Source organism: Hydra vulgaris, chromosome 03 (genome assembly GCF_038396675.1).
Source record: "Hydra vulgaris chromosome 03, alternate assembly HydraT2T_AEP".
Classification (NCBI taxonomy): domain Eukaryota; kingdom Metazoa; phylum Cnidaria; class Hydrozoa; order Anthoathecata; family Hydridae; genus Hydra; species Hydra vulgaris.
In genome coordinates this window covers 10,251,799-10,265,580 of record NC_088922.1, presented here as the reverse complement: position 1 = coordinate 10,265,580, position 13,782 = coordinate 10,251,799, and the positions used below count along the sequence as shown (strand labels likewise).

The 13,782-nt window shown below is 27.6% G+C and overlaps 1 protein-coding gene across 1 annotated transcript in view; it reads right to left on the bottom strand.

Annotated features, from left to right (window-relative positions):
• Nucleotides 1–3,297, bottom strand: part of LOC100210018 (3'-5' exoribonuclease 1) — a 32,058-nt gene extending 28,761 nt beyond the window's left edge. The window contains exon 1 of the mRNA XM_065792301.1: nucleotides 3,076–3,297. Coding sequence (XP_065648373.1) covers nucleotides 3,076–3,251 — 176 coding nt within the window. The 5' untranslated portion in view covers nucleotides 3,252–3,297. The remainder of the gene's footprint in view (nucleotides 1–3,075) is intronic.
• Between the last annotated feature and the right edge of the window lie 10,485 nt (nucleotides 3,298–13,782).

The following is a 13,782-nucleotide window of genomic DNA, read 5'->3' as shown; positions in this document are numbered from 1 at the left end:
AGAGTACAACTTCCACTATCAAATGAGAGTTAACAAACACGAAGGAGTAACCAATTATATTAGAAAAAGCATCAAAATGACTGAAATAAAACAAATACAACTCAACTCTTCAAAAGAACCAAAATGTCTCATGTACATGTAAATATATTAAATCAGATAAATTTAGTCTTCTCTGTTTAGTCAGTGCTTTCGCGCTCAAGCTATTTCGCGCTCAAGCCATTTCGCGCTCAAGCCATTTTGCGCTCGCCCACACGCTGGCAAAAATTTCGGTGAGAGCATATAAAAGCACTTTGTCTTTTTGTCTCTTCGTTTTTATTTTAATAACTTTGTTTAATATTTATATAAAATGTTTTTTAATTTTTATTTTATGCCATTTATATTTTAATTATTTTATCTAGAATTCAAATAAAACGTCAGTTTTACCGGTGTTATTATTTTCATTTTTTTTCATCTAGCATTTATTCAAAGCACTATCTTTGCTATTTTAATCTAAATAGGAAAAAAATATGAACTTTTCGCGCACACCGACCTTAAAATTAGCATTTGGCCAGCGCTATTTTGTGCGCTGGCATTAAATTTCAAACAGAGAAGACTGTAAATGTATCCATAAAAATTGCATTCTTATTTCTAAAATCACTTATATGCAATTAGATGTCATTTCTAAATTACTGAGATTTTAATTTCTGTCGCACTAGACACTAAGGGGTCATCCATAAAGGACGCCATGCTAATAGGAGGAAGGGGGGAGGGGGAAGAGGGTCAAGATAAAAAGGACAAAAAGGGACAAAAAGGAAGAGGGGGGGGTCATCAGAAAAGAACGTCAGGTTATAGAATTTTTTTGTTTTAGTCTTAATAACATGGAAAACATGTGTTTTTATGAAGTTAATACGGAACATAATGTTTTTATTTATCAAAATTAAAGAAAAAAATTTGTGTTGGTATTTGTTTAAATTTTATTTTCATATATATATATATATATATATATATATATATATATATATATATATATATATATATATATATATATATATATATATATATATATATATATATATATATATATATATATATATATATTGAAATAATTATATACAGTTAAACTGTTGGTAGTTTCTCGTATCTCAAATATCGAATGTTAAGCGCTATGACTTTTTATTAAATCAATGTGCAAATTCTTTGTGCAAAATTAATCCTCAAGGACATAGTTTTGAAAATCATTAGTGATTTTTATAAAATCACTAATGATTTTTTAAATAGAGTATTACAAATATTTATCTGAAGGGAATTGTTTGTGTAGCAATTGTTAATGATTGCCTAAAGCAAATATTACAAATGATTGTCCAAAGGATTATGCAGCAATCATAACAGAGCATACATTTATATGTTTTTTTTTTTTAAATGTCAAATATCAGTAGTGAGTTTAAGCATACACGTTTTATCTCCTGGGGGTGTTAGTACAAATGCTAGCAAGTTTGCTACCACTGTAAACTTAAAAATGTTAAGAATGAATAACCTTCACCATGCACACTTTAAGTTACTCATGACTTAATTTTAAGTTTAAAAGCAATTTAAAAATAATTAAATAAAAAAAAATTCTAAAACAATTCCAAAAACCATTTCAAAAAAAATCTGCGCTATAAACAATTAAAGTGATCTTACTAGAAAATCTGCATCAAAGTTTATTTTAAAAAAACTTAAAGATGACAGGATTGGGAGTTAAAGTTAACTTCAAAAATATTAAAACAAATCACTCAAATTAAAAGTATAAGATGATATTCAAACACTGAAATAATAATATTCAAACACAGAAAAGTGTAATTCATGCAAAAAATTTCAATAAAAATGCTTAAATTAAGAACAAATTTTATTTTAAAAAGAAAGGAGGGGTTAAAAATTGTCTGAAAAATGGTGACGGCCTTTATGGACAGCCCTTAAAGGGAATTTAAGAGTGTTTTAGATTAAAGTCATTTATGCCAGTTAGTAAGCTTTCTAACTTAACATAACTCATACAGTTACCAGTTGACCAGTCAATAACTATACTAGACCTCATCATAAAACACCAAACCGTGTATTTCAGCTAAACAGATTTTAAAAACTAAAAAGGAATGTCACTTGGAAACACAGAGCAGGTGCACTACATGTTAACTGGAACAATCACATTGACAGGAATTGTTGACAAATTGACAACACTGATAACACCATATCTTATACAGAGTATTTTAGCCTTATTTTAAGCACTCTTTGCCCACATATGAATATGACTGGCCAAGATATTTTGATGGGCTTTCAGAGTCAGAAAAATACGTTTTGTTTGTTGATAAATCCAATGAAGCAGTAAGACTATATTCCTTTGGTAACTGCAAAATCATAGAGAGAGAAGACATCTGGGTTACAGACGAAGTCAAAGAAGCACTATCCTGAAAATATAAACTGTTGTGTTAACACATATCAGCTGGTAGATAAACTCATGAAATTGTTCTGATTTTAAACAAGGTGGGAGGTAAGACAACAGGAACAGTAATCAAATTGACAATTATAAAACATGAAGAAGATATCACTAGCATCTTTAATCTGACAACCTTTATAGCACAATCTGACAACCTTTCAGATTGTGCTATTTTTATTACCATGAATATTAAATTTTAATATGGTTTTTTAAATTCTATAAAAATATTTTACAGTTATACTTTGGGGATTTATTGGACAAAATGTTTTAACATTTTATTAAGTTTTATATATTTAATAATTTTTAGTAATTATCAACCTTGAAAATAACTTATTTAAATATATAACTTGATTTAGAAACAACAAGTTCTCAATAAAGTTTTAATAAAAATTTATTATTTTTTAGCATTATTTAGTTTTGACACAAAGTGTCACAAACAACTTAATACCATAAAATGACTTAGCAAAACTGTATATAATACTGCCTTGCTTATACTGGTCCACAGATATTTCAAACTTATTTTTTAATGATTAAAAAAATATTTAATTTTTATTAGGTCTAAATGTCCTATATGTTTTTCAAACTTTACGATATAATGAACAAAAAAAAAAAAATAATGTATAACTAACTTTGTTCCCAATTTCAAATAAGTTAATGCTTCTAAAAGTTCAATATTAGTCATTTTATTAATGCGCCCATTAGCTGCAGATATTTTTTTGTAGACTGGATGATCAAACTCGTTGCTATGTACTAATGATTCTTCCTTGTGCACTGAGATACTATTATGCAATCCATTTTCAGTCATTTTTGTCAATTTATAATTTTCATATTTCTACACTAATATTCTTTATTTTTATATAAAGGAAAAAAAAAAGTTAATTTCATCCTAAAATAATTTAACTTTTTAAAATATTACTAAAAACGGAACATGAAATAAAAAAAATATATATGTATTGTTATATTTGTTTACCTCCATATACTTATGTATTTATTTATAGTTATAATTTTATAAGCTATCTTTATAGAAATATTCTAGTTATTGGTTTATAAATATATTATTAATATTATATATATTTAGGTTACTGCAAGTAAATATATTATCAGTATTATAAATTAAAAAATAAAATGCTATATAACTGCTATATTTAGGTTACTGCAAGTAAATAAAAAATTTAGAAAATATATTAAAAATAATATAGCTATAAACAAATAATTAAAACCATAATTTAAAATATATAACTTTAAACAAATATGTCCAAGCCTTAGTTATATACTTATATTATATAAAGTACTCAATGCATATCAAAAAGTTTCGAAAAAAATCTGAACCTCATAAGATCTTTTTCAAAAAATCAACTAAAAACTTCAAGCATACATTTCTAAACATTTTGCTACGGTGATACTAATATAAGCGCACACTATTCTTGTCTTTATTTTAACGTATACTTTAGCAACACGATACATAAAGTGCAGTGAGAAACTCAAGAGAACATTAGAATTGATAAGGATGCTAATCAAAAAGAAATAAAATTCTTATGTTTTTTTTTTTTTTTTTTACAATCTATAATTTTTTTTTGCATGACCTTAAATCTTGTTTCATTTTAAACATTAAGCGCTTCTAACTCAGCGTACGCAGTATATTTACAAATAAATGGATGACGTACATTTGCGTCGCTAGTTAAAATTTTATTTCAAGTTAAGCACACCTCCCAAAATCATTTTCTTACCGTAGTAACAAGAGATATATTAAACTTAAGCAAAAATAAAATCATAAAAAAAGAAGGAAATTAAAAATAAAAATAAATAGTTTTTGAATTAATCAATGAACAAAACTTGACAGGGCTTACGCGTTCTGTTTCAAGCCCAAAAATCTTAATTGTAAATTGTCGAAGTATTCTTTATTTCTATATCCAACATCTTTTTAGTTGTTGGGTATAGAAATAAAAGAAAAATAATAAGTGAGTCTAGGCTAGATGCTCTATCTATATTAGATGAGGCTTCATAATGTACAAGCACCTCAGTGTTGATCAATGTCAGACAGAATTGAAATCATTTGAAGTTTGATATTTTTATGTAACGCTCCTAAAAATCCGGTAAATAGAGACAGTCTTTTGGTACCAATGACATAAATATGGTTTTGTGATTTTTCAGTGCTGAGTATGGCCATATATTACTTCTACTAAAGTATGCATCTTTTGATAATTAATGGCTAAGCTTATTTCTTTTTGTTTCATATCTATCCCCATTGACCCCGCATTTGGGTTGAATAAAGACACCAACTATTTCAGATGCTTGTTCTTAACTCAAAAGGCAATCAAAAATATCACTCAAAAGGCAATGAAAGTTCTCTCCAAATTATATATAATTATGCGCGAAATATTCATGTGAAAACGTTAATCTAGTAAAAAATGTCACGTTGCTTATTTTGATCCTTTTTTAGCACAGGCTATTGAGAAGTTTGGCAATAAAGTAAAACGTTCAACATTGTAACTATCTTTTAATACATACAAGCAGTTCATAGGTAGATAATGGCAGTTCATAGGTAGATAATGGCAGTTATAGGTAGATAATGGCAGTTCATAGGTAGATAATGGCAGTTCATAGGTAGAAAATGGCAGTTCATAGGTAGATAACGGCAGTCAAAGTTATACAACAAATGGTTAAAGAAGTAAAGAAAGCTAATTTTTTTTCCATCAGTATTAATTCTACTTCTGATATTAGCCATGTAGATTAACTGTATTCGTTTATAGGTATGTTCAAAAGAATGGCTGTCTGGTAGAAAGATTTTTAAGATTTTTACCCAACTCTGGTCATAAATCTGAAGAATTAGCAGATCCTATGTTTTGATTTTTACAATCGCATGAATTAGATATAAACAATTGTTGTGGTTAAAGTTACGACCATGCGTCTAACATGATTGGTAGATATACATGTTTTCAAGCTCGCATTAAAGAAGTTAATCTTTTAGCTACGCCTGTACTTGACATACTCTCTAAATCTTGTTGGTGTATGCACTGTGAACTGTTGTAGAAATACTTCTGAACTTTTTACTCTAGTTCAAAATATGTATAAATTTTTCAGTGTTTCTACATATAGATGGAAAATTCTTCAGAGCAATTAAATTAAAACAGAAAACGTATCACTTAAAAAACAGATACCAGGTGGTCACCAAGGTTTGATGCAAGTATTAGTTTGAACAAAAATTCCAATGAAGTAGTTAATGCACTGTCTTTCATCAAATATGATAAATCACAAAGGTTAATCACAAGATCAGAAGCTACTGGAGTATATTTAAAATCAAACAGCTTTAATGGCCACATTATGGGGTGATATAGTAGAAAGATTCAACAAAACTAGTAAAAAATTGCAGTCAGTTAAGATTGATTTAAAACAGTTGTAAGTTTATACAAATCGTTAATTCGATACGTATTAAAGAGAGAAGGAGAAGAAGAAGAAGAAGAAGAAGAAAAAGAAGAAGAAGAAGAAGAAGAAGAAGAAGATAAGAAGAAGATAAGAAGAAGAGAGAGAGCAATTAGTAAATCGGGACACAAAACATATCGAAAAATACGCAAAAGATAAAGAAAATTAACTGCATATGAAAAAAGTAAAGGAGAAATAAACTTTGAAATTCGAGACTCTTAAAGGATTAACACATATTATGCTGTTATTGATAAACTACATTTTGAACTAGAAATAAGAAAATTATGCTATGATGAAGCCTATAAAATGTTTTTGTTTTTTTTTCAAATAAAAAAACAATCACCATTAGAAGTTTACAAAAAAGCAGAAGTACTTCAATATATATATATATATATATATATATATATATATATATATATATATATATATATATATATATATATATATATATATATATATTTAGGGTGGGGTGGGGTAATATGAATAGAATTTTATATATATATTTTTTTAATATACTTTTTTTTAGTTAATTACTACCATAAAAACTTTTGTTATTTTTCTTTACATTCAGGGTGTATACAATAAAATCACAATGAGTAGAAAATAAATATATTTTCATTAACTAACATACTAATCCTTTTTTAACAATACCTTTCATATATCCATATTACCCCACTGGTGGGGTAATACGGATACTCATATTATATTTGATACATATATCACACTTATTGCTTTTCATGAATTTAAAGGTCAAACTATATTGGTTACGATTAGCAGTTTTTTTTTTACTGATACAGTCTTCTTTTTAGTTTTGTTCTTCTCTTTTTCTTGAGCTGTTAAAACTCTGCTCTTTTTGGCCAGAAGACTTTGATACATTGTATACTGACTCTTCTTCCTTAACAAGCTGTATGGCAGTCATTAATTTGCTGTGATTGTATGTACCAATAGTCTTGCACTGATATTTTATTACAGGCATGATAGTTTATTTCAGTCTTTTTATTTTATATAAAATATTATAAAGTTAACTTTAAGTATGTAAAATATAATATTTAATTATAAAGTAAAATACGGTAATAAAATAAAACGAGGAGTACAAAAATAAAATATGAAATATTTACATGGGAGTTAAAGTTTTACCCTTGCCATTCAATGAAAACAAATTTGAACTATGATCTTAATATAAATAGTTCGGTAACATTAGATAAAACTATTATATGTTGCTGAAAAATGTTTAATACTATATTTAAAAGCAAAAGAGAATATATAAATAAATGTCATACAGCTTATGATTTTGTAAAAAACTTCTATAATGTTAATAAGATTTTATATATTTTATATATATCCATTTTACCCCACTATCATTTTTACCTGTATATCCATTTTACCCCATTTTAGATTTTTGTTTATTTATCAATATGGGTTAGAGAACTAAAAAATTAAATTTTACATGTTGTTACATGATGGTCCAACTAATAAATTTACATCATTATTCTTGGATAAATAATATTACTGAACTCTGCAGACAAAAGTTTTGAAACGTAATGTTTTTTTTATTTTTTTCAAAACAAAATGTTTTACATTTTAACTATTCATGTAAATCAAATATAAACATTGTTAATGCTAAAAAAAGAAGCTAATTATGTGTATAAACTGTTGGTAATTATGTGTATAAACTGTTGGTAATTATGTGTATAAACTGTTGGTAATTTTCAGGTTTCAACATTATGTAGAGATAACTTACTCCGTGCATACTTATTGAATATATCCATATTACCCCAACAATCCATACTACCCTACCCTATAAAACGATCTTTCGTCTTTATTTGCTAACGAGTGTATACAATTCAGAAGTTATTTAATGAGTTTAACTGAAAACATAACACATAAAACTAAAATAGATATTTGTAAAATGATCAAAACTGATAAACTTCAAGAACTATATAACTAAAGCGTGTACACGAAATAAATGTATAAAAATAAGTGTATCCTTTTATTTCAGTGGTTATATTAAAGTTTTTGAAATTGTTTTGTATTTTGTTTATAACGTGTTGTGGTTTCAAAAATATGTTAGTTTTTTGATTTAATTTAAAATCAGTTTAAAAAATGACAAAAGAAGAAGACACAAGAGAAAAAATTATGCACAAATATTTGGAAAATCCCAATAGTAGCTACAAATCGATAGCAAAAGCGTTGCACATACATCCATACACTGTTAGTCGTGTAATTCAACGTTAATCTCAAACAAAATTGATCAAACACAAAACTGGTGGTGGAAGGAAGGAGGGTTTTGAAGATATAAATAGTTTTAAGATAAACCCAAGCCTTTTACTAAGGGAAAGCGCAAAAACTTGTGGGCTTTCTCATAGTTTTGTGTAAAAGTTCAAAATAAACATGGTTAACATTCTTTCAAAGCACATAAAGTGCCCAACCGATATAAAACTCAACAAAAAAGTGCAAGAACCCGCTGCAAAAAATTGTATGACAATTTTATTTCTAAATATTTCTGTATTATTGAAGACGATGAAACTTATATCATGCACCATCATCAGCAAATCCCTGGGGCTGTCGATTATATTGCCAAATATAGAGAAAAAGCAAGTAGGAAATTTAAATACACAAAACAAGACAAGTTTGATTAAAAAATCCTTGATTTGGCAAGCTATTTGCAATTGTGGCAAAAAATCAGCACTTTATATTTCTTAGTCCACAGTTTCTGGTCAAATATATGTTAAAGAGTGTTTATAAAAGTTTTTTTTATTTTCATTGTAAAATAGCTTCTTCTCAATTGGTAACTTTGTCACGAAAAACAATAGTCTCAATTCGCAACGTTACGTCTCATTTGTTTTGTTTTTTTTAACTTTATAAAGTGCAACTAATTCAGACGTAACGTAACGTAACTAAATCTAGATTTAAGACATAACTATAATACGTCTCAAACAGATTTTTTTTAACGTTACGTTACGTCTCCATTGGTTACACTTATAAAAAAAAAAAAAAAAAAGGACGCATTGTAACGTAAAAAAAGTTATATTTGTAATATATTTTAATGACGTTTCAATTCTTAAATGTTTTACGTTATGTTACGTCTCGAATGGTTATACTTTTTTTAAAGGTAATAAGTAACTTGTAAGGTACTTATTATTATTATTATATTAAGGTACTTTATAAGTAGTTATAAGTACCTTATAAGGACTTATTATTATTATACTAAGGTTCCTTATAAGTACTTATTATTATTATATTAAGGTACTAGCAATCTAATTTGAATGCTTAATTAAGCATATATATATATATATATATATATATATATATATATATATATATATATATATATATATATATATATATATATATATATATATATATATATATATATATATATATATATATATACCTCTGATTAGGCCAAAATGTTATGTATTATTACGTAATGTGTTACGTCTCGGTTACGTAAAAATAACGGATAATTTGCACGCAACTTTACGTTATAGCGTTACGCATTGTTACGTAAAATGTTACGTTTCGGTTACGTAAAAATAATGGGCATTATGCACGTAAAATATTATTTTTAAAGTTTTTATTACAACAGTAAATAATGAATAGTGGTACATAACAAATTAACAATAAAAGTTGTCATACAAATTAAATTGTAAAGTACAAAAAAGAGTACCGTGAAAACAAATTTAGATCCATCCCCCTATTTTGCAGGACGCAGAAATGTTCCAAGGTGTTCTTCGGTATCTTAATTAAATTGTCTAAGGTAAAATTATAACTTTTTACTTCGTTTTGGGCAAACTTTAGCAACTCTCCCAATTCACCCCAACATTGGATATTTTTTCCTTAAAACTTGAAGTCAATCGATATATATATTAGTTACCTTTAATCGCATGTTCTATATTTTCTCACAGTTTCATAGTTGCACTTTCAATGCATTTGTCTGTACCAAAAAAAAAATTTTCTCCTTAATTTTTTTAATAATTTCTGGCTTTTTTAACATGATTTACTAGAATAGGTAATGTCCCAGCCGAATCAAAATGTTACCAATTATGTAGGATGAATCACACTTGAAAGAAAAAAAAGCTGCACTAGTCTATCAACAGCTCCTGTCACTTTTATAGACATCCAAAAACATTTTTAGTTTCTGTTCCTATTTACTCCCAGTTTTACGGTAAGTCAACTTGAGAGCTTTCATAAAACATTCTGCGAAACGAGGCTCTACTTTTTAAAGCGAAAGCAAACCCACAGTTTTAAAAAAATGAGGGTAATTAAAGCAAAATTAAATAAAAACAGCAAAAAGCTTTTCGTTTTCTTTTCATATTCATTTGCAAAGAAGAAATAATAAAAGTAATAATAATTATAATAATAACAGCATTATTGATAATAGTAGAAATGACGAGAATATACTAGTAAAACTAAATATGATAAAAATATTAACGTAAATAAAAGATATTTAAACAAGTATTATGAAACAACCAAAAAGAGTTAATATTAGATAATTGTATCAGCTGGGATGCAATATGCACGGTTAGCACGGAACCTGATAATGCCAACTTAGCTGACTCAAGAACGCCACTTTTATATGGTGAAAGCGTAAAAATCAAGTAATGAAAATTTTGAAATCTTTTAATTTTGTCCGCGGAAAATAATTTAGTTCGAATATTCTAATTAAATGAAATTTTGACTTTATAGTGCAACAATACAACACCTGTTGAATGAAAACCATAACATATAATTTGATAAAAAAAATGGTGCAATTGGCCACACCAAACAACAATTGGCCACACCAAATTCCGGATATAACTTCAGTCAGCTTGGTTTACTGGTTAAGAGTTTATGGCAGTTTTAGTTTGTATTTTGTAAGTTTTTTGCTACTGATGCCTCAAAACGTTACCAATTACTGTGATATTTTCAAAGTAATGGTTACATGAGTGTTCTACTATGTATATCAACAATTTTTTTATATTTGTTTTATTGCTACATGTACCATTTTTACTCTATAGTCAATAAATATTGATTTGCTATCTGAAGCGTGGTTTGATTTGGCTTATGCATAGCGTAAATATCTTAGCATTTTTTTAAATATAAATTACTGCCATAATGCAAAAAAGAGTGCAAAACCTGCCAAAAAGACTATCTGATAGTAAAACAATAAAAAAAAAACAACTAGCAGTAGTTAAGGACTAAAATATTAAAATGTTCATTATAAACTGTAATGAAAAAATTTCAAAATTTGCATCACAGGGTACCTTAATGCGTACGCTGTCAGACCATATAAGTGGCGATCTCGGGTCAGCTAGTTGGCATTATCAGGATCCGTGCTAACCATGCATGTTTATTCAAGTAATAGACCGTTAGGAAAATAATATTAAGTAATAATATCAGATTGGATGAAATGTGTTTATGCGGACAATGGTTTCAGTTACGATGCAATGTACAATTAAATTCGAACTTATAGATTTTTTTCATATAGCTATGATTTTATAATTTTGTTAATGGAATTAGAGCTTCAGAAAATATTATTTTTTTCTCCAGAAGCATGAATAAAAAAAACATAAAAACTGTAAGAGAGAACATGAAATCGTGCAAGGGCGGATTCATAGGAGAGAATATGGGGGCCAATCGCCCTCATATTCCCTCCTATGGATCCCCCAAATCATTTATTTTCTTCCATTTATATATTTAACTCAGAAATTGTTTGAAAACGGAAGTAAATTAGAGAGGCTATTTAAATGTAATAGGTTTGAAAAAAACAAAAAAATCGGGCTGATGAGATATGGATTTAAAGCGTAATTTCATGGTCTGAATCTGCCACTGAAACTGTAAAATGGAACTTATACCTGAAATCAAAAACTTCTGCAGTCTTTTCAGCAGTGATAATTCCAGCAAGTTAATGTCATTTACCAGCCTAAAATTCATATCTTTTATATTCTTTGAAATTTTTTAACTTTTATGTGAAAATTCTAACAAAAATGTAGTGACAAAAATGCAATATGATAAAGACAACATCAACATATTAAAGTCTACTGAATAAATATGTTTGTAGGCTTTTTGAATTAAAATAACTATTAGTCGTGGCGCAATGGTTTGACTTCTGGCTCCAACCAAGCCAGAAATCTCACCATTGAAGCCGCGAATCAAAAAGCTCAGACTCAAGGCGCATCTCTATAGTTTGATATAATCCAAAAAAAAATTTTACGTTGTGCTTATCAAAATGTTCATGCTGCTTCAGTAATTGAATCAGTTAAATTAGATTTTCTGAAAAAATAAACAAATTACCATATATGACCGGTTTATTCTAGATGAAAATTGTCACCCGGTGTTAAAAGAAATATTTACAGCTGTTGAGAACAATTTTATTAGAAGAACCTTCAAAAGACATTATAAAAAAAAAGATTCTGTGTTACTGGAGCAAAGTTATATAATGAAGAATATATTTTAATTGTACAAAGTTTATTAACAATTGATTTAAAGTTAAGGCTCCAGCAGCGGTAGAGGGAATGTTTTTCCGATCTGAAAAATGCAGTAATAAAAGACAATTTAGCATATATTCTCGAAAGAAAAAAAAGTGAACACTGCCTTAGTGCCTTACTGCCTAAATTAAATTTAAAGTAAAAACATGGATGTCAGATGATTTTAAAAAATTATCTGACATCCATGGTTAAATAAAAAGGATTTCCATATTGAATATAAAAATTTTTGCAACACATTTAAACAAAACTTAAGGAAAGTAAAAAAGTTGCTATAAAAAATATTTCAATGAAAATTGTAAAAATATAAAATCAACCTCGAAAGGCATCTCAAATATAAAACTTAGCTCTTACACAATCAAAACTATGCTTGCTTACAACAATACAACAGTAACAAACCCTATCCATATTTGCGATTTAAGAACTATTTCATTAATATTGATAAAATAGACCTACAACCAAACAAACATCAATCTAGGAATCATTATACAGACTATCTAATGAACACTATCTCAAAAAAATTTTTTATTAAGCCCATTAATAAGCTTAAAATCTCTAAAACTATCAAATCAGTTGATCCTAGTAAATCGCCAGGATCAAACACCAACTCACTTGACTCTGTTATTACAAAACAACTAAAAAATATAACAGTAAAAATAATAAAGCTACTTAAAACAGAAATCTCCAAAATTCTTAAAACTATTTTTAGCTTCTCGTTCTCGAATAACGTTTTCCCAAAAAATCTGAAAACAGCTAAAGTTGTTTCTATTTTTAAGAATGATTCTAAACTTTCAGAGAAAAACTATAGAACAATATCCATACTCTCAAACATTGATAAAATACTAGGACTTATGAAAAATCGTTTATACCCAGTTAAAAAGCGCACATGGGATACGCGTGGATTTTTTCCACATGTAACCCATGTGGGGATTATTATTTTGTCCCATGTGGGTTTCATATGGTAAATCCCACATGGATTCCATATGGTAAATCCCATATGGGATACGCGTGGGTTTTTACCATATGTAACCCATATGGGGATTATTATTTTGTCCCATGAGGGTTTCATATGGTAAATCCCACATGGGTTTTATGTGGTAAATCCTACATGGGATATAGGTGGAAAATACGACATGTTATAGATCTTAAATGCCACATATTTTAATCCAAATGGTATAAAAGTAGTCAATACTAGACAAATGAAAGTCCGAATGCTTCTATGATAATTTTTAAAATTCTTTTAATTTAAAAATTTTTTAAATAGTAATTTAAAATCAATCATCGAAGCTTTCAGAGAGGCTTAACTTAATCTGGTATTTGCTACTTTATCCCATTCGGTATTCAAAATGTGTAGCATTTTTGATCTTTTACATGTGATGTTTTTCACCTATAACCTATGTGGGATTTACCTTAAACTATTATGACGAAATTTTATAAAATTAAAAAACG